General features: G+C 49.0%; 1 protein-coding gene across 1 annotated transcript in view; it reads right to left on the bottom strand.

Annotated features, from left to right (window-relative positions):
• The window catches only part of LOC135394483 (paired mesoderm homeobox protein 2A-like), a 101865-nt gene extending 76536 nt beyond the window's left edge, over positions 1–25329 (bottom strand). Inside the window, exons 1-2 of the mRNA XM_064625242.1 lie at positions 25021–25329; positions 921–1025 (exon numbers count right to left, since the gene is read on the bottom strand). Coding sequence (XP_064481312.1) covers positions 921–1025; positions 25021–25309 — 394 coding nt within the window. The 5' untranslated portion in view covers positions 25310–25329. The remainder of the gene's footprint in view (positions 1–920; positions 1026–25020) is intronic.
• Between the last annotated feature and the right edge of the window lie 1030 nt (positions 25330–26359).

Below are 26359 nucleotides of genomic sequence, written 5' to 3' on the forward strand. Positions count from 1 at the left end.
GTGCAATTGTCCGTAAGATGGAATATGTGGAGTAGCCCAAGGACAACGGACTTTAAAATATATTTTAGACGATTTGTAAGACCCGAGATAGAGAATAGGTCAGGTCGATGGCACTATTTTCTTTTAGAAATGCTCAGGGGCGGACCCAGGATGTTTCTGAGGAGGGTGTCCAGCCATGGACAGCATGCTAGATAGGGGATCTAGGGTCAATTAACCAGTATGTGAAGACACCAACTGAGTCAGGACATCAGGAATCGCCCCTCTATAGGTTCGCCCCTGGAAATCCTTAGCGTACGCGTTGTACGCGGCATCCTATAGTATGTCCCATGGATCGGGTTGGTTGATTAAAAAGAGAGAGAGAGAGAGAAAAACACAGAAAAAATAAAATATCCGGTCGAGAGTGGTAACAACGTATCATGTTTCTGCTCTCTTTGTATGTGGAGAAAATGTAGTCTGCCCGGTAATATGGCATAAATTCAAGCTGGTAGGAGGCTCCATTCTCAGAGAAGCCAGAGATGCGTGGAAGAAAAGAAAGAAGAAAAAAAGCGAAGACAATACAACGTCGTTTTCTTGTTGATTGTATATATTTTATATTTGACGCAAATTACGCTAATGAGCTTGAGTGATAAGTAAACAATATCCAGATTGGACAGTATGGCGTAGTTGGAGGCTAGCTGGTGGAGAAACTCCATAGCGCGAAATACTGAGTCTGCGCACCAACAGAAGAGGACAATGTGTTATACTGTCGTCCTTCTGTTTGTGCCCAGGCTCCGGATTTTGCACTATGGTATTTGGAGAACGGTGTTTTCTTATTTAAAGTTATATGTAGCACGCTATATGAACAACACCAACAACAATAAATGCATGTAGTGACGATATGCATAATGGAATATTAGTAGTATAGAAAGTCGGTAACCTACCTTGCCCGAACCAGGACACCTGTCTCGCCGCCGCCGCCGCAGCACTTCGCTCGCGTTCCGGACTCCAGTCGGGCAACCGATCCGCCCGGGGCCACACGTCCGCCTCTGCACACACAAAAACAAAATAACATTTCACCATGTGACACTCATATTAAGACGGAAACCCTTCTAGCGCGGAAGTGAGGGAGCCAAACCCTCACTCAAAACTCAAGCCAAACCCTAACCAACCTATTCATTACACTCAAGATGAAACGCTGCAGGGGCATTATTAGCCATTGCGGTACAATACTGCAGTATTGTACGTTTATTTCGGAAAGGTCAGCCAGACCGAAGGTCGGCTTGCTATTCATAAAACAAAAATATGATGAAGCAAAACCAAATATAAGATGACGAGGGTGGGGTGAAGTGTAGATGACATGAAAGGTCAGCTCATAATTTGTTCATGAGGTCTGTCGTCTGGAGGAAGTCGAGCAAAGCTCGAGTGACGCACCACTGACGGGAGTGTCGCACAGGGCCAAGTAGTACAGAAAGGTCTATGTGTGTGTGTCCCAGAGCAGTCAGGCGTCCTTTGAGGGTGTCGCGGGCAGTGTCGTAACGTCTGCAGTGCAATATAGTAGATGCGCTGTGTCTGGTTCAGTTGGCCCATCTTGAATAGCAGTGACGGTGTTCGGGCTACGTTTAACCGTAAACGGTGTACGATAGTTTCTTCCCTTCGGGTGAGCCGCAGAAGTGATCGTGTATTCCATCTTCGGGGCGATGGAGTGCAGGTATGTGTTTTCAGGCACAGCATTCTCTATGAAGTGTAGTGTGTTGCGGGCGCAAACACACCACACGTAACGTAAGCCACCGTACCTGAATTCTGCTGGCGGACGACGACATCGGCACTGATGCAATTACCTGACCTTCAGCATGAGCGCGGTGCGCAGCGTCGTCAGCATATGTGTTCCCGTGCAGGTGAATATGGCCTGTCACCCACTGGAACCAGACACTGTGGCCTGAGGCGAGTAATTCATTGTAGCGCTTTGGTGATCCTTGTGCAGATGTCGTTAATCGTATTAGCACAGTATGAGGCTATCACTCAGGGGATGTGCTCATGAAGTCATGAGAAGCTAATGCAACGGTTACCTGCTACACACCTGTACAAAATTTTCGTACGCAACATCGGTACTACAAATATAATTGGGAAGCGACAACACATTTTCGACCGTTACTCTTAAAAGACAACTTTACCACACCAACGCCACCTAGGTACAGACGGCGTGCTTATTGCCTCCTCTCTCTCCTTGGCTACGTGGACATATAAAGTCAGAATTTGTCTGCTACTGCGTGTCGCCGTTTTGCGAATTCAAGAACTCGCATATATGATTGCAGCTAAGTTGGAACCTGCAGACCTGAACTGGTAGACAAAAAGTGCAACACGCTTTCCAGAAAATCAGTCTTGAGAAAGATATGGGACTGTTTTGCGTTTTATTTTAAAGATTTCCATTTGGTACGCGGGACGTTCAATCATTACTCGCAGACGACGGTGTTTCTCCTCCATGGCTACGACCGCTGAAAGCACGTTCGTGATAGGCTACCGCCGCCGAAAACACGATCCCGATTGGCTGACTCTTAGTTGTTACGTCACGTCGACGAGTAAGCAGGCTTTCTCTATCTAGGTGGTGTTGACCACAGTCTCTGTTGGTGGGTACTAGAAAATAAATAAATAAATAACACACTGAAGGGAGACCAGCCATTGGTCAGGCTTATCGCACCCGATTTTTTGAAAGCGCAAGGCGCAAGCCTTGTTGTGACCACGACCTACTCTATACTAGAGACCTGGACAGCTGGCGATCCCCTATGGGAGAGACGGGTCACGGGTTAGTTACGTTAGTGACCGCTGTGAGCGCCACATAGCATTATTGGGGAGAGGGAATCACCCTTGCCACCACCTTTAGTCTGCTACGCAGGGATACACAGGCTGTTGCTAAGCACGCGCTATTATCTCTCTTATACTGCTTCGTCGTTGTCAACACAGCCTACCATACATCGCCGCGGTTTCGACAAGTCACGTGGTAACGAATAGTGCGAGCTAGCGCCAAATCCCATAGACAAGCGGCGATTGCCAGAACTACTACCCCGGTGCTGGTAGCATTGCAGATGTCCAGGTCTGTAGTATAGTAGTAGGTCATGGTTGTGACAATTAACGTAGCTTCATTGGTTAGCTAGGAGCGTGTCATGCAGGTAATAAGTTCCGGTTTAGGAGAGTATACCGCCATTTGTGGTGTAAAAAATCTACTTCGCTTACGCATTTTTGCTAAGTACGTCTCCTCACTTTGGGTGAGTTGGAGATACAGAAGAAGGATTGTACGAAAAACAAGCACAAAAAGAAAACAAACATTTTATATCAGCCTTTTATAGGGCACGCCCTCTTTCGTCCAACGCATACAAGAGCAGACGTTTGGCCTCTCGAGAATTCATAACAGCTCGAAACGAAGACTGCATCCGAGGATCGGACTCTCGCAGTAAGGAAAGAAAATCAATACCAACGCCATCGATCTTGCCACGCAGCTCCAGGAGTATATCTGCGAGCCGACCTGAGCACGGAAGGCGTGCAGGGTTTCGGGTTCATGCATGTATAGCTTCCGACAACAAGGAAGCAATGTTGGAATGGAACCGTGGCTTCCTTATTCTTCACAATTTCTTTAGCCGCTTTTATTTCATTTTATTTTGCATACGCCCATTCAACAGTGTCTCCTCATATCGTATGGACACATTCGTGAAGGCATTTTCCGAAAAACTAAACGATGCCTGAGGCTGCACATTAAAAAAATATAAAAAAATAAAAATCGCAGTAATGTTAGTCCTTTTGGGAGTAATTGCAATCTAGGGGTCTAGAAGTCGTAATTGCTCTCCAATTTACTTTCGCTTCTTTTTCCTTCTTGTTAGAGAGTAGGAATGCGTGACATGCCAAGATACTTCACTCAAACCTCGATTATACAGGCAAGGTTGATGAATTCTGGAACCAAATGCGATTCTTCTGATGGGCTTGGTGCCTTGGTGGGTGTCTTCCGGCTACGGTCGTACAACTGGGATGTTGTACGACCGTAGCCAGTTTGCAGGAAGACACCCACATTTCATGTATGACGTGCACAATACGGAGTCCACACCTCAACGTGTTACCATTTTCTAATGCACCCAGCCTAGGTCGGTGATTTGGCGTGATGTCCTGTATGCCAGGATGACGCACTTCAACTAGCTGCGTAACGGGCATATGCCTCTCGGTGTCGGCCGGAACTGGTAAGGATGGGCTGCAGCTAAGGTGTGCTGAGGATGCTAGCTAGTCCGCTCGTTCGTTTCCTCTGATGCCGACATGAGACGGGATCCATTGGAGAGCAAGATAACCTCCGATTAGCTTATGTTGGGCACACGACCTCTTTATACAGCCAGCTAGGATGCTATCACACATGTGGTTCATCACGGAACAGAGGGCACTTTTCGAGTCCGTAAGTAAAACGGCCTTAACAGAGCTTCACCGCCCAGCGTGGTCATAACCAACCGTTATTCAGGATGTCGTAGTTCTGTTTCCTACACTCTTAAAAATGAACTTCACCCCATAGCACGCTCCTAGCCAACCATAATCTTGAATGGCATCGTTCTTTCCCCTGATTTGTTGAAAACGGGAGGCCTACGCCTTTTTTGGCATTGATGCAGTTCATAATTGTCACAAAAATGGCGTACGCCTCCCGTTTTCAGCAAATCAGGGGAGAGGACGATATCATTCGAGGTGATAGTTGGCTAGGAGCCTGCTATGCGGTGGAGTTCATTTTTAAGAGTGTAGTTTATTGAAAAAAAGGTGGCGTGCGCCTTTTTGTGACTATGCGAAAGTATGCGAAAGTTTTCACAAAAAGTGGTACGCGTCTCCATATCCTCAAATGAAAAGCGATAACTGAACCATTGGACACAATGGTTGGTGCAGAGCGTGCTACGTCGTGACGTTCTGTTCATAGAGCGGCAAGATGTTCACATCATTACCGCCGCCGCCGCCGCCACGTGATGGAGAGTAACTGTTCTGAAGGTGGAACACATAACCAGATGAACACAACGCAAGCTTCAAGGTGCCAAGACGTCGAAAAGGCCAGACAGCGGCGAGAATCGAACCGCGCACCTCTCGATTGCCGGTCGGAGCGCACTAACTGCTACACTATACTCAGGCGCAGCTTGCCGACGACTTGATAAGGGGCCTCATTCAATGGACATTATACGTATTTCAATCTTATATTCAAGCACTGACCGGATTGGCCATCACTAAAAATCCCGAAATATGCATGCAACTATGCACCAAAAATCTTCGAAATCAGCAGTGAAAACTTCGAACATATGTAAAGAAATCGAAACAACTGTAGCAGCCGACAGGCTCTCTGTATTATTTCCCGAAAACCGACTTCCTTCGCGGCCTCCACATCTTCACAGACACACGCCGTGCAAGACCGATCACGTGAACCCGCGACGCTGTAAATTTCTTCGAACTCGCGTGGTCGCATGGCATGCGTGGTCTGGCTCTCGGACGCCGTGTAACCTGACACCCGGTTTGCGCGTCCCGAGGGCGGCAGTCTGTACTGTGGTTCCGAAGGAAGCCGACGCTAAAATAAACACGGCTCATAATGTAAAGAAGTTGTCTTTCTTCTCCGACTCCAAATTCTCTATCATACAACTGCTGAACCTCTACACTTCGCAACAAATCGGTGACTCCAGACTTGGAACTTTTGTACACCTTCTCTACACGCTTCTCTGCTCATCATCGTCCGCCCTGTGATTCTGGATTGCGCTCCACTTAGCCTGGCTTCTTCCGATTTCTACTTACTACTCACACATCGCCATGCCTGGTGACACCGAACCCGCCGATGGTACAGCAGCCCAGACTCCAGCCCAAGCTCCAGCTCACGAACATCATATTCAAGCCGTGAGTTTGAAACTTCCCCAGTATTGGCCGTCTGATCCTGAACTTTGGTTTTGCCAAGACGAGGCACAATTCCGTGCACGTGGAATTTGCCTGCAGATCACCAAATACGGACATGTAATTAGTGCTCTGCCACCGGAGATTGCTGCAGAAGTGCGCGACATTATCGTGTCACCTCCTCCGCACAACCCGTACGACAAAGTGAAAGAGGAGTTGATTCGACGGACAGCAGCGTCACAGCAGCGACGTCTTCAACAGCTCCTCATCGCGGAGGAACTAGGTGACAGGAAGCCGTCGCAACTTTTGCGACACATGCAGCAACTTCTTGTCTCCAACACACTGGACAACACCATTCTGCGGGAGTTGTTTTTGCAGCGCCTGCCATCGCAAGTGCGCATGGTGCTTACAGCAGCAGGCGATATCAGCATCGTTGACCAGGCACGTCTCGCTGACCGCATCTTGGAACTTTCGGTTCAGTCAACGTCTCCGATCGCGTCGGTCGACGCAGCCGCAGCGTCGAGCCCAACCTCCGGTGCGTCACACACGCCACCTCTTCAACAGGTTGTGCCAGTGTCCGATTCCATCGCAGCACTTACGACCAACGTCGAGCAACTACAGAGCACTGTGGCACACTTGACAAACATGGTCGCCAGTATGCAAGGATTCGGCCGTACGACACGCCAACGCGGTCGAACACCATCGCGGTGAAAGACGGAAGTCACTGAAAAGGTTAGCAAGGCTGTAGGACTCGAACCCACATCTTCTGGATTGCCGGTCCATGGCTATACCATCGCAGTCCCGTCGCACTCGCTCAACTTCGCCGGCCGCCAACAGTATCATGTGCTGGTACCACCGCACGTTTGGTGACGCCGCCCAATGCTGCCGCCCACCCTGTGCAAGATCGGGAAATGCCACTCCCAGCCACTAACGACGGCTGGTGCTGCCGGGGAATGTGGAAGCCGTCTCTTCTTCGTTGCTGATAAGTGCTATGGTACGAGGTTCCTTGTGGACACTGGTGCTGACGTAAGCATCATCCCACCGACCCCACAAGACCGTCGTTTGCGCTCTCCAGAGTACAAGTTGCGCGCAGTGAACCACTCTGCCATCGCCACTTACGGAGAACGTTCACTGACTCTGAACCTAGGACTTCGCAGAACATTTCAGTGGATATTCGTCATTGCTGATCTTCCCCACGCCATTCTAGGAGCCGACTTTCTCAAGTTCTTCGATCTCTTCGTTGACGTACGCCGGAAGAGGCTCGTGGACAATTCCACCACCTTGAGCATCCTCGGCGTGCCATCTTCTTACTCCTCCATCGGACCTACGTTTCTCCTCCCTTCGACATTACTCGATTCTCATCTCTTCTGCGAGACTTTCCTGATGTTGTGCGCGCTACACCATCTCCTACACCAGCGCGTCACAACGTCACTCACCACATCGTGACGAGCGGTCCGCCTGTACACGCTCGCCCAAGACGCCTCCCTCCTGAACGTCTTGCTATTGCTAAGCGTGAATTCGACCATATGTTAGAGATGGGTATCGTTCGCCCGTCTTCGAGCCCATGGGCATCCCCCCTGCATATGGTGCCCAAAAAGAATCCCGGCGACTGGAGACCGTGTGGAGAAAAGATTACCGTGCGTTGAACAACATCACCGTTCCAGACAGATATCCAGTCCCACATATGAAAGACTTCACGGCTCATCTACATGGCGCCACAATGTTCTCCAAGACTGATCTCATCAAGGCCTACTTCCAAATCCCGGTAGAGCCTGCGGACATTCCAAAAACAGCTATCATAACACCTTTCGGTCTCTTTGAGTATGTCCGTATGCCATTTGGCCTCCGTAACGCCGTTCAGACCTTCCAGAGATTCATCGACGATGTGTTACGCGGACTCGACTTCTGCTTCGCGTACGTCGATGACATCCTGGTCGCCAGCACGTCAAAAGAAGAGCATGAACATCACCTTCGCTTGCTCTTCCAACGACTGCAGGACAACGGCGTAGTGATCAACGCCGCTAAATGCATCTTCGGCGTAGATGCATTGGAATTCCTTGGCCATCGGATTGATCGACACGGCATAACACCCCGCAGCCAGAGAAAGTCGACGTCATCAAAGAGTTTCCCCTACCACCGACCCGTCGAAAGCTGCGAGAATTCTTGGGACTTGTGAACTTCTACCGACGGTTCATTCCTCATTGCGCCCAAATTCTCGAGCCTCTTCGCAACCTCTTGACGGGCTCACGCAATCCAACCAGTGCCGTGGAATGGAACCCTCAAGCGAAAAATGCGTTCGACCAAGCAAAACAAGGCCTTTCCGACGCCGTACGCTTGGCCTACCCTCGTTCTGGCGCACCAACGTTTCTCGTGGTTGACGCTTCGGACAGAGCAGTCAGAGCCGCACTTCACCAACGAGACGACTATGGATTGATTGATTGATTTTAAAAGAAAAAAAATGGAGATGGTAGTCTCGAGCCACTCGGGACTGGCTACTCCAGGACGCGTTATTAATAAAAGAAAGGGAAACTACACTAACCTCGACGCTTTGAAACGCTTTGAAAGACTAAATGAGAACATCATCACCGAGCTGGTCACCAAAAGCGAAGTCTCAAGGCACTAAAACCAAAGAGTGTCACAATGTGTCAAACAGGTCCGTCGAGACGAGAAATTGCACAAGGGCGCGCATGGGAGGTATGAGCTGGGTGCTGGCCAGCAAATCAGCTCATACCTGCCAGACGACTATGGACATTTGCAGCCACTCTGATTCTTCTCCAGGAAGATGAAACCTGCTGAAACCAGATACAGCACATTCGGCCGCGAATTGCTCGCAGTGTATCTGGCTGTCAAGAATTACCTCCATTTATTGGAGGGACGTCAGTTTACCATCTTTACTGACCACAAGCCCCTCACATTTGCCATCAAGTCCGGCAGTTCGAATCATTCACCACGAGAACTTCGTCACATGTCCTTCGTGAGTGAACTCACGACCGACATCCAGCATATCGACGGAAGTAGCAACGTCGTTGCCGACGCGTTATCGCGCCTCGACGTTAGCGCCATCGCTGCTCCCCCGTCTCCCGCTGTCGATTTCACTGCCATGGCTACAGCGCAACGTGAGGACACCCAGTTGGAAGCCTTCCGAAATTCACTTTCCACCAACTACCAGGAAGTCGCCCTACCTGTGTCCACACAAACCCTCATTTGTGACGTGTCGACAGGAACACCACGTCCATTCGTACCTGCTGCATTCCGACGCCAAGTGCTCGACTCGTCGCTGCATTCCCTTTCGCATCCCGGGATTCGTGCAACGCAGAGTCTAGTCACAACACGCTAAATCTGGCCGGGTATCAACACCTATGTTCGCAACTGGACACGTGCGTGTATTTCTTGTCAGAAGTCCAAAGTGCAAAGACACACCGTCACACCCTTGTCACGCTTCCTACCACCAGACAAACGATTTCACCAAGTCCACATCGATATCGTTGGAGCTCTACCGTCATCTGGCGGACGCAGTTACCTGCTCACGATGGTCGATCGTTTCACCCGCTGGTTGGAAGCTGTGCCCATACCTGACATCAGTGCCGACACTGTAGCACAAGCCTTCGTGTCGGGGTGGATATCGCGCTTTGGCGTTCCCTCCACAGTCACGACGGACCGTGGACGCCAATTTGAATCCCGTCTGTTCCAAGCACTTTGTAGGACGGTAGGAACGAAGCATATCCACACGACAGCCTACCACCCTTCTGCCAATGGGATGGTGGAACGATTTCACCGGCAGCTCAAGCGTCCCTTCGAGCTACTGACTGGATACCACTGGCTGGAACGATTGCCGCTCGTGCTGCTCGGTCTTCGTTCGGCTCTGAAGCAAGATCTTAGCTGCAGCGTGGCCGAACTCGTCTATGGAACGTCACTTCGCTTACCTGGCGAATTTTTCGTTCCCGTACCATCAGATGCAGTTCTCGACCCCACCTGCTACGTCACACGACTGCAGTCCGCTCTACAAGATCTTCGACCGAAACCCCCACGACAACCAGACCGTCGCACCGTGTTCGTCGATGAAAACTTGAACACGTGTACACACGTTTTCGTTCGTGCCCCGCAAGCCATTGCAACAACCGTACGGCGGACCATACCGCGTCCTACACCGACGAGACAAGCATTTCGTCATTTTCATCAACTGTCACGAAGACACAGCCTCCGTCGATAGGCTAAAGCCAGTGCGCCTGGACATCACGCCGCATGGGACTCCTCCGCCTATACGACAATTGTGACGCGCTCAGCTGCCCGCCGTCAGACTCTCCGTCGTGTGCACTGGTCACCACAACTGACAACTTCATTCTAACACCTTTGCATCATGACTCTCAACTATTCTTAATGCAGTGCAATATTTCTTATTCATTTCATCATGATTCAATTATTTCATAATGATTTTTGTCGAACATTCGTACGAATTTACTATATAGTGTATTTATTCATAATGTACTATGTTTGCATGCATATCCAAATGTTTTCTCCGCAGTTTCACGCTATGAGGGACCGAAAGTCTTCCCCTTCTAGTTTGAACAACCACCCTTTTCTTTGTCGTTCACTTGTTCACTAGGAGTGGGACCCTTGTAGCAGCCGGCAGGCTCTCTGTATTATTTACCGAAAATCGACTTCCTTCGCGGCCCCCACATCTTCACAGACACACGCCGTGCCAGACCGATCACGTGAACCCGCGACGCTGTAAATTTCTTCGAACTCGCGGGATCGCCTGCCATGCGTGGTGTGTCTCTGACGCCGTGTAACCTGACACCAGGTTTGCGCGTCCCGAGGGGGGCAGTCTGTACTGGGGTTCCGAAGGAAGCGGATGCTAAAATAAACGCGGCTCATAATGTAAAGAAGTTGTCTTTCTTCTCCGACTCCAAATTCTCTATCTTACAACTGCTGACCCTCTACACTTCGCAGCACAACAAACGGTTCATGTACTGGCTACGCCAAAAAATAAATAAAAATAAAATAATATTAATAAAAGACGTTTAATGTGCATGTTGTGCTCTCAAACATATTTCAAACCTGCATCGCCAATTATCTCTAGTCCGTACAGGGGTAACAGTTTCTTGCAGCAACGAGTACAGTCTAGTCTGTGAAAGTACTAAACAAAAAAGAACTTCGTCGCATAGCTTCGCGCCAAGCGTTGCCCCTAATTGAGTTTTAGTGCGTCGTACGCTATCGCCTTTGCGTACGTAAGGGATAGCGTTGATGGTTCTGCGCACGCCCACAGCAGAAAGAGAGCTTCGCGCAGTGCGCAGTACCACCAGCGCTATCCCTTCCATACGCAAAGGCGATAGCGTACGGTGTAGTAAAACTCCGTAATGATACAATTATGGCTTCTCATTTGAGGAGGGGTACGCCATTTTGTGGAGTTTAACAAATGTCCAAAATGCAAAACCGAATTCATTTTCAAAACATCGAGAAGGAGAACGATAACAGTGTGTATTGCGGTTGGTCCTCAGCGTGTCATGTTGTGAAGTTATGTTTTTCGACCGCTACCGCTACCGACCGTTTCGCTATAGTCGTGACGATGCCCACTTGAGTGCGGCCAACAACGGCAAGCTACCTCGACCCCCCCCCCCCCTATGTTTTTCGACCGCTACCGTGGTTTAAAACGATATCGCCCCCCACTTGCAGAGGACGAAGGGTGTGTGATATTTTTGTGACAATTAACATAAACGCAAAAGTATCACAGAAAGGCGTAAACCTCCCAACGTGGCGCTTCGCTTGCACATAAAAAAACAAACATACAAGAAACAGAGGTGAGGGGGGGGGGAGCAATGGCAGGGTAGGCTCGCCGTTGTTGGCCACAAAAAACAGAACTTCACCGCATAGCATGCTCCTAGCCAACCATCATCCCGAATGACATCGTTCTCGCCCCTGATTTGCTGAAAACGGGAGGTGTACGCCTGTTTCGTAAGATGCCATTCGGGATGATGGTTAGCTACACTCTAAAAACAGAACTTCACCGCATAGCACGCTGTGCGCCAACCATTGCCATGAATGATATGGTTATCGCTTCTGATTCGAAGAGAGAGGGGGGCGTACGCCTTTTTGTGGCAATTTTCATATATCCAAATTGTCCCAAAAAGGCGTACGCCCCCTCTCTCTTCGAATCAGAAGCGATATACCTATCATTCTATGCAATGGTTGGAGCACAGCGTGCTATGCGGTGAAGTTCTGTTTTTAGAGTGCAGGAGCGTGCTATGCGGTGAAGTTCATTTTTAAGAGTGCACGAATGACAGGGTTATCGCTTCCCAGTGGCGTAACTAGGGTGTGGCAGGTGTGGACAGGTGCCATGGGCGCCAGGTGAACAGGGGCGCCATTATGTGGTCGGGTGTGAATGTGCCAGGTCGGGCACTCAACCTGGCACATTCATAAATGATCTAAAGCACCCGCCATTAGGGAGGTTGTAGTGTGAAACCTAGTGCGGACCACACGAAAACGCATCCCCAAGGACATCATGTTAACCATGTTGCCATGGGCGCAGGTAGCTCTAGATACGCCACTGTCGCTTCCGATTCGAAAAGACAGGGAGGGTGCACCTTGTTGTGTCAATTTAGAAACATGATTGTTGACATAAAGAGGCGTACGCCCCCATCTGCCTTCAAATCAGAAGCGACAACCTTATTATTCGTATAGCAGTGTTTGGCGCCTGCAGAGCGCGCGACGCGGTGGTGTTCTCTTTTTAGAGTGCGCTCAAAAACAAAACGAATAGTATAATTGATAAGCAAATTCTTGAGCTCAGCTTACCGCGGCCTTCGAACAGCATTGCAGGTAAGAGCAATTGATAAGACATTGAATTAACACTTGGTTTCGACCCACTATACATGAGGCATTTCCGGTTGCCGCCACGGGCTCTATTTTCGGCACTTTAACAAAACACTCCTGCAAGCATAACGCGTTATCTTCTAGCTATCTCGACAGATACTAGTTCATGATTCTGCTTTTGTAATCCGAAGAAGGCCTACGGTGCCTCAATACTTGTATTGAGACATCCTAAGAAGGTCTTGCTTGTAACGTCATCTCACGGAGAATTTCGAAATTACAGGGCCATGCAATCACGGACATGAAATACGCACTCACCGATGCACCTAGCACTGTTTTGCAACGCGCTCCGTCGCCGTGCACTGCGGAGTAGCACCAACACAGTCTGCTCTCTCCAAAGACCATTTTCTGTGTACTCCCACGACGCATTTCAAAACGAAACTTCTTCAAACGCACCCCAAAGAGGTAGAGATGTCGGGGGGAAAAACTTGTCCGTAGCGCTTCACGGAGCGTCTAGGCGCAATACTCTGGTCGACTGGGAAAGTGGGTTTGGCCGGCCGAGCATTTTATACATCCATGCGGGTGCCTTTGATCAAATTTGCGGCGGAGGAGGTCGGAAAGGGGGCGGCGGTAATTCGGACAGCGCGCCGTGAGTCGGCGATAACTCGGTTATAACCCATGCCGTAAAAAGAGAGGCACGCCAGCAGGAAAAGCAGCCCGCAAGAACAGGCGACCGATAAGGTCCCGATAAAATCTCTTAACAGCCTGATTGCGAGGTGAGGGAGACCGTGTTAGGTAAACATGGGCGTGTCGGGGGTAAGAGAGAGGAGGTTGGCGCGGACGGTCAACAGTCACGAAAGAGTAAATGCTAATGGCTAGCCAGTAAAAGTAGTAGTACGCCAGGAAAGCACCGAACCGAGTTGTGTGAATCGAAATCTATTTTCAACGTCCACGGGAAGGATGCTCGTTCGATAATTGCTGCTTCGTTCGTTTTCGTGTCGCCTTCCAGGTTTCCCTTGCTCTGTTTTATATTTATTTTCTAATAGGAGCGTACCCCCTGCGAGGTTCCTCAGCGCACTTACAAGCAATTTTGGGGATGTATTCTTTTAAATATCCTCTTTCACTTTGTGTGGGTCTAATCCACTGTATTTACCACCTATACATGACATTCCCGGCTAAACATAAACAAGCCCCCGCCACATCTTCCGGTCCTTCCTCGACTAACGAGGTTCGGAACCAGTCGCCATGCAGAACTGTATCTTTCGCTTTCCTGGTTTGTTGAGAACGGGAGGCGTGCGCCTTTTTGTGGCAATTTCAATTGCCGCAGAAAGGCGTATACGACCCTCTCTCTCCTCAAATCAGAAGCGATAGCTGTCGGCACAGTGGTTGGCGCAGAGCGTGTTTGCTGTGAAACCGGATATCGTTTTGGCACCAAACCGGAAGCAGTGAAAACGGCATGTATACATTCCGAAAACAGAACTTGACCGCATAGCCCGCTATGTGCCAACTATTGCCACGAATGATAGGGCTATCGCTATCGCTATCGCTACCATTCTTGGCAATGGTTGGCGCACAGCGTGCAATGCAATGAAGTAGTGTTTTTAGAGTGGGGACGTACGATGTTTTGTGTCATTTAGAAAATGATAATTGCCAAAACAAAAAGGCCTACGTGACACGCCATGTGGCACGCCATGTGTGTGTGTGGTGCACCGGACTGGAAAAATTGCACAATGTGTCTTCGAAACCGAATAGTATTCGAATACTGCCGAAGCTGCACTCCTAAGTCCCAAAACCAGGGGCGGATCCAGACGCTCACTTTGGTCACCACAATGATTGATTGATTGAGTGATTTAAAGGAAAAATAAAATGGAGGTTTCGGCCTCACTACTGGGAGACCAGCAACTTCACAACACCACACCATAAAATGAGTGCTGACTCGTATAGTACATACATATATGCTGTATACGGGCTTTTTATGTGCTTGTCAGGGTTGCGGAGTTGGAATCATCCCAGATTTATCAGAGCCCGGAATGGAATTGGAATGGAATGGCGGAAACTGTCCTAGGAATGGAATGAGAATGTAATTAGGCATTTTTTCGCAGGAACGGAATTGGAATGGAATGGTCTGGGTGCCCCGGTGGTAGTTCTGGTTTCAACCCGCTGGTTTCTGCCCTCGCGCCATTTGCACATATACGCACTGCACCTGCACACGGTCAAGAGCAAAATAACCTTCAATTTCTCCCTGGTTTTCTTTCAAATAATCAATCAATCAACCTTGACTTTGCTCTTTTTCCGTGCTGGGTACTGTGGTGGTGGTGAAAGGGCTCGCCGTTGCCGGCCTCAGAGAGGTGGGCAACGTCACGACTGACGCCCTGGGAGAATGAGCGTCCTGGGCCGACTTCTAAGGGAACTGTGCCGACATATGCCTGAAAGCGTCTGAGGAAAATCCAGGAAAAACCCCAGACAGCACAGCTGGGTACTGTGGTGGTGGTGGTGGTGGTGATAGGGCTTGCCGTTGTCGGCCTCACGTATGTGGGAAAACGTCACGACTCACGCCCTGGGGGAATGTGCGTCCTGGGCCGACTTTTAAGGGAACTGTGCCGACATATGTCTGAAAGCGTCTGAGGAAAACCCAGGAAAGACCCCAGACAGCACAGCCGGCACCGGGATTCGAACACGGGTACCTCCCAGTCTCGACGTGACATGGCCAGCACGCTGGGTACTGTCAATCTCCTCAGCACTGTTGGGCTAGCCAGTACGGTTACTGGTCCCTCTTCTTTTACTGAATGGAATGGTGTTGCCAAGTGATTCCTGGAGTGTTAATTGATCATAGCTTTCCCTTCCGAGGAATTGAAAGGAATTGAATTATCGTAAACCTCCATTTTTGGGAATGGAATTGGACTGGAATGTGTGACCGCATTCCGCAACCCTGGTGCTGTGTCTGCGTTCGGTTATATGACTATTCGCTTCGGTCTACTTACTATTCGCACAACCCTACTTTCTGGACAATGTTGGACTCTAATCCTCACAATCACTCCAATCACACTCATCCATCATCATACCTTTCACCACAGTCCCTCTAGCAATGGGTGATCGCGATGAAGCGCACCATATGTGGTCACCGAAATGAAGTGTTGTTGTTCATCTGTTCGTAAGGTTTTCTTTTTTTTTTTTTTTTTTCAATTCACTTGTAGCGACCTGCGGAGTGCGACAAAGACGCCCGATTGCCACCACGTCGTATGCAGTGGCGGAAGTTCCGTTAGGAGCGCCCTGGGCTGAGACCCTAGGGCTGTAAAGCGTCCCAGCTCATACGGGCCGCCGGATCATGCATTCATCGCCGAGTATACAATAACATAGAGAACACCATGTCCTTTATTAATCGTTGCCCCGGACAAAGCAAACCTCTGTCTCTCAGACAATCCGGCCGTGCTCCGGGGTTGATGATGGCCTGCCGTTGTTGGCTTCAACCATGTGCTCAGCGTCTCGACTGCAGCCGAGGTGAGATGGGAAGAACATGACAAAGGTTGGAAGCCTGTGAGTAGGTGGGTCGTCGCCGGGATTAGTATAGGGAGTCCCTTTCTGTAATGAGTAGGGATCAGCAGCAAACGCAAAGTCAGAGCACGGCCCTTTGTCAGAGTCTTTGCACAAGGTCCGTTCCCTGAAGGAAGCGGACCAGGCTGAGAGTTTTCGAGTATCTTTCTATGAAGGAGCCTCCGTGCTGTATGACATCATCGATCGTGTCATTTCTGCAGCGCCCAAGGTATTGCTCCTCACTGCATTCCACCTCATTGCACAACAATCTCTTAGGTTGTGTTATTCAGAAAAATGTGTTTGTTTTCTTCGAAAACACGAGCAAGACAAACGAAGCAATGCCGGGAAAAGGAGACCGGTGACATGAGACTATTGCTTCACACAGGCGGCGCACCCGCTTCGTAATAAATTCATTTGCATAAAATCTGCGCAGTTTTGGAGGGAGATACTTCGTACACATGTTCCTGACAGCCTAAAGAGCACAGATATACCACGACCATTGTAGTGACTTTGTGGCAGAGTCCTACTTTAAGAGGGCGTAATGCAGATGTTAGTTGGCCCTCTCTGTCGTTGCCACTCACATCGACATTGGAGAAGTTCCATACAAGGTAATGTCTCCGCCGATTTATTTATTTTGGGCACATGATCTTCTCATGCAGCGCGCTAAAATAATATTACAGAAAGAGTTCGAGACGTGCAGAGAGACAGAGACAGAGAGACGTGCTATGCAGAAACCCCTTTATCTTCCCTGTAAGGTTCTTGCCTCCTTCACGTGTTTTTTCTTTTGTCCCTTTATACAGGGTGTTTCACGAAAATCCCCCGGCTAAATAATTCGTGAATAGGTGGCGCTAGCGAAGAAATTTCTTTTTGGTAAAGATCCTTGGGACATCGATCATGAACTGAGTAGTGGGCGGCTCATTTGCATACGCTCACTAATTAAATAAACATCCTATCTTTTAACTTTTACTTCGCAGGCTGACGAAACTTCTGTTTTACGCATCGGGACCTTCAGCGAAAGATATTGCAAGAAAAAAGACCGCGTCGACACTTAGTGATTTTTTAGAGTAATTAATTGGCTTCGGTTTACATATTTCTTTCGCGGAGCAGTGCACCAATGCGCTCTTTGGATCACCTATCCGGCTGTCAATTTCATGTTCATCCGCCTGGTTGACACACGGGGGTGACGGAAGATAAGGAACAGCCGCAAGCCCGCAGGAGATGCTTTGGTGTTCCTTCTCCTTCTCTACACTCTTGAAAATGAACTTCACCACATTGCACAATCCTAGTCAACCATCATCCAGGATGACAACGTTCTCTCCCTTGATTTGATGAATATGGGAGTCGTGCATTTCTTTTCTGTCTTTTTTTATACAAAGGATGCCGTACATAAGGAAAAATAAATAAATAAAATGTTCAGCCTCCCTCCCTTTAACAAATCGCGCGATAACGTTGTTATTCAGGATGATAGTTAGCTAGGGGTATGCGATGCGGCGCAGTTAATTTTTACGAGTGTATCCCTCTAGTTCAAAGCGCTCGCGGTGCATTCGTCGTCATCAATGATAAGAGCACGCTATCTCACACACGGAACGACAGAACCGCCAGTGCTGTTTACCAATCGTTTTGAGAAGGAATAACGAAGCCTCTCTTGCGGCTGTTCCTAATCTTCCGTCGCCCCCGTGCGTGAACCAGGCGGATGAACACGAAATTGACAGCCGGATAGCTGATCCAAAGAGCGCATTGGTGCACTACTCCGCGCAAGAAATATGTAAACCGACCCCGATTAATTACTCGAAAAAATCACTAAATGACGTGGTTTTTTTTTTCTTGCAATATTTTTCGCTGAAGGTCCCGATGCGTAAAAGAAGTTCCGTAGGTGTGCGAAGTAAAAGTTAAAAGTTAGGATGTTTATTTAATTAGTGAGCGTATGCAAATGAAGCATGGACCACCTCACGTCTTCCACAAACATGGAAAGAATCGATAATGGTACCTGTTCCAAAGCCGGGGAAAACAAAATCCGAGTTATCTTCATACCGGACGATATCGCTGACATCATGCATAGCCAAACTCGCCGAACGCCTTGTGCATCGAAGAATTACTTGGTCTCTGGAAGGAAATGACCTACTCCCTGACACCATGACAGGCTTCCGCAAACACCTCAGCGCCTCGGACGCACTGCTGGACCTGGTATCAAATACGGATGAGGCAGCAAAACGCGGCAAACGCACTGCCGCGGTATTTTTTGACATTAAACAGGCCTTGGATACAGTGTCAACACAAAGCGCCCTTGACGCACTAAAACCAGTAGGCATTGGCGGGCGTACAGTGCGCTTCGTCTATGCTTTTCTTACGGACCGGCATTTTAAAGTACGTCTTGGAAACATCTTCAGCAGTACAAGATTACAGAATGTAGGACTACCGCAAGGCAGCGTGCTGAGCCCGCTACTTTTCAATCTCGTTATGGCAGGACTTCCAGCAGCCATCCCTGAGACGACGCCATGTATCAAGACATACTTGTACGCGGACGATATCTGCATATGGACAGCAAGCAAAAGTCCCAGTACTTTAAGACGAGTGGTGCAGAGAGGGGTCGACTCTGTGAACGATTACGTAACTGGTAGGGGTCTTCAACTATCACATAAAAAAAAAAACGGTATTCATGCTAGTTGGTCCAGGAGCAGGCTGGGGACGACTTCCTCCTCTCACTTTGAAGAACACGCCAGTAAAGAGGGTTAAAACAACCAAATTCTTAGGGGCGACCATAGACAGTCGAACGTCGTGGGCACCGTACACGAAGGACATCAAACTGCGCTGCCAATCCTCGCTCAATCTTACTCGGAGACTAGCAAGCCCCACTTCAGTCTGTCCACAGAGCACTATACAACTCGTTCATAGTGCCCTTACAACGGCTAGACTTATGTACGCTTACCCGTACGCAAAGCTTAGTGAGTCGTCACGAAGAGTGCTAGAAAGGATTCACCTGAGGGGACTCAAAAGTGCCATCGGAGTTCCTCTGAGTACGAGAAACGTAGCAACGTATGCAGAAGTCCCAACGTTGCCTATTCCCCTACTCGCAACCAAACAACTGCTACAACAAATCACTAGCTCTCGCAACGCTCTCGCTTTGTAACAACGCTGAGAACTCGCAAGTTGATCGGAATCCACACAGCAAGACCGCCAAAAAGCCCAGCTCCATGGACTGTACGCCAACCACATTGTAAGACGACAATTCTATACACGAAGAAAAAAGGAAATACGCCAGACATAGTTGCTCGGAAGCTAACCGAAGACTACATACATTCGTACTACGTACGTTCGTATATGCTTCACTACAAATATTCACGGACGCATCAATTGACAGAAATGCTGGGACTAGTGCGGCAGCTTTCTGCATTCCAGCTCTGAACGTAGAGTGGCAGAAGCCGTCCATGAGACGACGTCGACTAGAGACGCTGAAATGACCGCTATCCTGGCTGCGCTAATGAAAACAAGATAAATGAATCGACAACCTGGCCCCGTGGTAATTCTATCAGACTCAAAAGCCGGCCTTCAAACAATATCCAACAACTACGAAGACCACTCTGTTGCATTGCAAATTCTCGAAATAATGAACGAACTAGAGATCAGGGGCAATATAATCGTCTTGCAATGGGTGCCATCGCACAAGGGCCTACCTGGAAATGAAAGTGCCGACACACTAGCCAAGGAGGCTGCAAGGCTTCCTCCTACACTCCCCGCTATTCCAAGTAATGCTCAAGCACAAACTGCTATAAATGAACATGTATGGCGCTTTCACCCCGATGCCAGGACGGCGATGCAAACAGCTCCCCCCCCCCCCCTATGCGTCACAAGGGGTTTCACAAGGGAAGAAACTTCGCTTCTAATGAGATTGTGAACTCGAAGCGCCAAGACTAAGGACGTCCTCTGCATCACAGGACGAAGTAAAGATGCGCTGTGCAACACCTGTGATGTCGACGAAAATATAGAACACATCTTGCTTCACTGCAGAACATACGAACGCCAAAGGAAACGCCTAATGGAAAAAATGAGGAACCTAGGTCACCCAGACCCCCTTCTGGAATCACTCATTTACCCTACTGGACCAATGTCAACGCGGCGGGTAACAGAAACCATTTCATGAAGGAGAGTAACCTCTAGGTATTCTCTGACAGCAAAGAAGAAATAGACAACAAGGTGAACTGAGTTACCAACAACCTATGACAACTGTGAACAACGAACCTGTGACCAACTGAAAGTGATTATGGTGAACTGTATGGTGTCAGCCGAAGGTGATCACCAGATGGCACAGCCACCGAACTTTGCAATGAACATAACAGCTCCATGTGTCATGTGTCGTGTCTCCATGTGTCGTGTGTCTAGTTGCTGTGTCCCGTTTTTTCTTTCTTCTTGACTTTCTTTTTCTTTTTTTCTTTCTCTGTGGCAACTTGCCGCCCGTCTCGGCAGGCAGACCGCCCTCTCTTATTTTTTATTTCTTTAACGATACCCCCCCCCCCCCACTCAGTTCATGGCCAATGTCCCAAGGATCTTTACCAAAAAGAAATTTCTTCGATGGCGCCACCTGCTAACGCATTATTAAGCCAGGGGATTTTCGTGAAACACCCTGTATACACAAAGAAACAACACGTAGCAACATAATTTTCTTTCCACGACTTCAAAGTTTTTTTGAACACAAAACCAACTTCTGTGCACGAAAAGTGTCACAGACCAGACTCTTTGAAGCTACTTTTATCATTACTTAAAGCGCTATAGGGGCGCAACATATAGGCGCTCTCTCTAATGTAACCGTCTCCGTCCTTGTCCCTGTAGCGCTTTAAAGTTATGATCTCGTACCAACAGGCCCAGCTCTCCTCGTTGCTCAAGCTACTTTCAGTTCTGGTAGACTAGATTCGCCCTTCTTTTTTAGCCCTGGGATGTCCAGCAAAACATTGGACACTATCTCACGTCATGGCGGAGTAGCAGTTCGGGTATGCTATCGACGTTTCAATAAGTTTCAATAATCCTGGTTTTAATAATTGTCATGAAGCACACCGAGTACTTTATCGCAATGTCATCCAAGAACAAAGCAAGGGCAAACACCTTCGGCTCCTTCGCCTGCATAATGCTTGTTGGACCTTTTTCACGACCGCTCGTGCGCATGCGCTGCGGCGCCGATAACCTTGGGGATGCCGGACAAGGTTACCTCCGTGTACAATAGATGGTGCTGAATGGGGACGACAGGAATGGGAACCAGTGGGGACACCGTGCAAACTCGTCGGCCCCACTCCTAGGCCAGTTTAGGCCCTTTATGCTACCCACGTGAGTTTGTTTTGGCGCTCCGAGGGTGGTTCGCTGAAGAGACGCAAGGATACGACGCGAATGTGAGAAAGTTTCATTTCGTTCGGTGCGCACTTGCCTTTCCTGAAGGCTGCAATATGTCCCGAGCTGTGATGGTCTTCCTCTAAGTCCTGTAACAGCCTCTTCTGTATTTTCAGGGCGAGAACCCCCTTGTTAACCTCGTCTGCCTTGGACTGTGTCTTGGAATACGGTCCAACGGTCGCGGAGCAGTATCGTGAGCGGTGCTGTTCCCGGAAACAGTTTTTCTTAAATGTATATTATTTTTTTCGTGCTTTGCCCTTTAATACTGGGTGACTGGTGGGTTTCCACCCAAAGAGTATGCTGACTGAAAATCCAAAATCTCCAGCATGAATAGGTGGAGAGAGAGAGTCATGGTTGCCCATCACCTAGAACTTTGAGTGCTTGATTTGACGTTTCGTCTGGGCCAACAGTGCTGGGTCGTATTGAGTACTTGAGAGCCTCTTGTCATTGTGTCACGGTGATATCGTCATCCATTGGTGCACCATTGGCAAGAGAGGCACTAACGTTGAACGACGGTCATTGTAACCACCCATATTTGCCAATTCTGCTAGGTCCTTGAGCTCTCTTTTGAATGACACGGATCGCGTGACCTACGGGTTTGCTGGTTGAGAAAGTCCTTCTATAGATCTCAGGATGCTCCATACGTTTATTACCGACGTGTGAGCGTTAAGTATCGAGAGACGACAGTCGATCTCTTCTTTCAGAGATTGCGTCAACCTTGGTTACCCAACCATGGCCATCACGGAGAAGTCACTAGCGTCCCGCAATGTCCTTCTGCATGTCAGTCCTATTTCACCGCCATTCCGCGTCACTCATACGTCTACTGCGGCTGAACATCGTCCTTGCTCTTCATATTCCACACAGGTTGAGTAACACTAACACGCGGCGCCAGTCACACTACCACGTTGAACACGATGTGCCCAATCTGTTGTGTCCTAGCTAGCATTGAGTATATCCTCATGATACCACACGGAACGACAGGCCTTTATGTGCAAGTTAGAAGCCATTGATACTAGACCGTTCACTATGCCTAAAGTCATTGAACCTTGGAGCAGTTCAGTACACCAGCGTTGCGCATGCTCGTCTGTCAATTATGAGTCTCAACCGGACTATGTACTAGATGAACTCTATGCTTCCGTCCCGTAATATCTATGTGCAGGTTACATTCTATAAAATCAACCTTCATATCCCTCGCTGCAACTCACATGAAGGTGGTGAAACTTCCTATGACATTGCCATCATACAGTTGGTGTTGGTGTTGTTGTATGCACATGAAGAGGCTCAATAAATATCTCCACTGTGTGCGGCTCAGCCTTGAAACATGCCTCCTGTGGACAGCGATGACACGCCTGTAAGGGATCCATTCGACCTCAAGGCCAGTTCTAATTTCCTCTCACACTGATATTTGGTGTCAGGCAAAAGCATAGAGTCAGGGTAAGGAACTGTCTTCGTACTGTGCGCCAAATATGTTGTTGTTCAGTCAAGGAAGTCATATGTCATAGCCTTGGCAAGCCCTTGCTTGTACTTGACGCAGTTCGTTATACATCCATCGCTTTCCTGGGAAATTATTGCGACGTGGAGGCGCCAGAACAATACAGAAGTGGTCCAAACTCCACGTGTCTGGCTCAGTTGAGTGAGGTCAACGGATAGCGGCGGCCCATATAGTGTATCTGGGATTACCGCTATTGATGACGACAATGGCTATTGATGGCTATTGATGGGGTTGGTGGGTAACTATCAATAACGTTACCTTTTCTACAGTTCTCGTGATTACCCCAAAGATCCGTGGCGGTCTTCCGCTCCAGGCAGGACCGTGACGGTCCGGTAATCTACGCTGGTAGGCTCCCATTTTTAGCGGCGGCGGTCGTCCCCCATGCTGTAAAGCTGTCGATATACATATCCTCAGGACGACAACGTTGAACGAATGCACCGGAGATCAACAGTATGCTATCTCTCAGCGCACATGCCTTTGAGCTGGCCGAGGGTGTCACCGGGCTCTATCATTCCTCATCACCACCTATTCACCGAAGCCTCTGAAGGCCCTATCCCGCGTCTCTTGCGGGGAAGGCGGCTCGCTAAAGAAACTTCGCCGTCTGTGGGGCTGTACAGACTGCAGGTTACTGGGTAGCGGAGCGACCCCATCCCACGACGTCAAGTAGCCCCTTCTGTAGGGAGCGCAATGCGTGTGGTTCGGAAACACTTGCTGCAGAGCATGCAACGGCCACAAAGCGTGACAAAGAAACATTAAGGAAGCAGATTAAATATGGTTGAGTGCTTTTGGCTTAAAAGAAATTCGGCGATATGTGTCATAAAGTTTTTTGTTGATTCGCTTTCCGGCCGGAGAAAGCCAATTGCACGTATACCCATGAGAACGAAAAACGAATATAAAACATATATCCTTTGTCCTCTGTTCTCAGTCTCAGTCACATCTAAGATTCTTCTACATTGACGCAGTCACGCGCACCAGCGCTGCGCCCTTCGATCACTTACGACTTTTCTAGACACCACAGTCCTACTGGACGAACTCTAAGCAGTTGTCCTGCTACCTTCGCGTGCATATCATGCTAACTCATCAAATCAGATTAATTAACATGCACTGGGGTAAGCTCCCGCATCCTAAAGGAGAAAGCGCCCCGTGACATCACCATCCGTAATTTAATTGTTGTTTGCGTCCACTGTTCCGGAAGAGCAACGCAGGGGCAAGTTTGAGCCCTTGCAGCCCAGTAGCCCAACCATGTATTCAAACGAGTCAATTTTCTGCCCGCAGAGCATCTGGAAGGAGTGAGAGGGTTGAGGGAAACGGGGTTACCATCCGTCTGAGGACACAGGCACGTCTTCTGGCATTCACACGAGTCAGTTTTCCGACAGCCGTGAGTTTTTCTATCTTTTCTGCTTCTGTCTTCGAGATCCGGTCTCGTTTGCGTAGCATAGGATGGACCAACGAAAGAGAAAACTTGCGCTCCTTGTGGATGATGCTGAGTGCGGCCACATGAAAACCGAGACAAGATATGGGCAAAGGAATGGATACTGAAGAAAAGTTTCTGTTATATCTGGACTCCCCCTCCTCATGTGCACAAATTCTATTTTACCCCTATAGCTTCGCGTATTTAAGGAGATTGGTGTTTTAGACACGCCTGTCCGCCAGAGATACAGCGTGCGTCATCCTATTTCCACTATATAACCTCATGATTGCCATATGAAACCCATAGGCGATCACAGAGTGAATCAAACTATGTAAACATTCATGTGTTGTTAAACGACACTTGCGTCAACACTTGAAACATACGGTTGTGGCGTTGTATGTAGTAATAACTAGCGATATAATATGCATAAATATTGATACGTTTAGAACAGACGTTTTCTTCCGTGCTGTCATATCGAGATCGCCGACATATTCAAACAAGAGGCAACTACCCGTAGCGGGTTGTACATATGGTGTTTCCTGCGCATACTTACTCTGTATGGCGGCGGCCGCAGCAGAGAAGACGGGCGGAGGTGGTGGCGGCGGGTGGTGGTGCTGCGCTTGGGTCGGGTCGGGACGGACGCCACGGGCGATGAGGCCCGCAGCCCCGCACGCAGGCGCGGACGTCGGAGGCGCCGAGAAGGATCTGGGCACGGGGGACGTGTACCTATAACCCGTGGGAGGACCCAGTTCCGCGTACGAGCAGGACAGCTGGCACGACTCCATGCCAGCGCCCATGCACGACTCGAATGCTCCCGCCTGGTTCAGGTAGCCGTAGTCCATCCTGACGATCACGTCCCACAGTTATGACCTACGTATTGTACTCTACACTGCACCGTTGCACCTGATTTTCACGACACTTGACTACACAATCACCACATCACTCCTGTCTCAATATCTTCGAGATAGAAGCCACAGATGCCTCGTGTCGTTGTCTTTCCGAACTGTACCACCTACTTTGGCTGATGTCCAGAAACGCGCAAATACACTTTGCAAGATCACTCGACCTCTCGACAATGTTTACCACAGTGCGTTGATGCGCAAACTTTCACTCCCATATGGTCGACGAGCCAGCATATGAGACAAGCACGTGGCAGTTCGAGGAACAATTCACGAGTCTTTCACCAATAGCTTCCTGATCGTGTTTACCAAAAGTAAACATGAGCGAACGAATGCGTGCCACAAATCTTCCAACTGGTTCGATGTTACACTAATCCACAACTACGTGCCGCATTCTCTTCAGGTGATTTCACCTGTCTTCCCACGTGACCAGGGAACGGTCTAAGTCGAGTCTCTCAGTACCACTGTCCTCCCAGAATTCGTAAGTAATGAAGGCAACGTCCACTCGCAGGTGTCATCACAGCAGTCGTAGAGTCCTATTTTCGTCGAAATTTCGTGCACAATACGACCGAGGTCTCGTGACATCAACCACTCCCTCGAAAAGTGTAGCGTTCGATCTCGAAAGGCCACTGAATGTTTTTGGCAGTGGCTGTTCCCCACGGTGGTCGCTTTATAGGGAAGCTCCTCCTTCGCACTCTCCCTCCTCTTTTTTGCTCCCTTTCCTCCCTTTTTCGCCCCCCCCTTCTCCCTCGATCCCGGTTCATGTCGGCGTTCGCATCGTATTCTGCCAATCAATGGAAGCCCGTCGGAAGACAGATCCGTTGAGCAAGGGTCGTCGGTGTGTAGAATCGCGGCGGAAATTGTTGCTGGTGGAGGCAAGTAAGAACATTATACTTATAGACACCTGATGATTTTGTCTTCCTTCCTGCTCAGCGAAAGTTTAAAGGTTGTACTCTTTTTCTTTTAATCAAGAACGAATTTCGTGACTGTTTC

This window comes from Ornithodoros turicata, chromosome 5 (assembly GCF_037126465.1).
Source record: "Ornithodoros turicata isolate Travis chromosome 5, ASM3712646v1, whole genome shotgun sequence".
NCBI lineage: Eukaryota > Metazoa > Arthropoda > Arachnida > Ixodida > Argasidae > Ornithodoros > Ornithodoros turicata.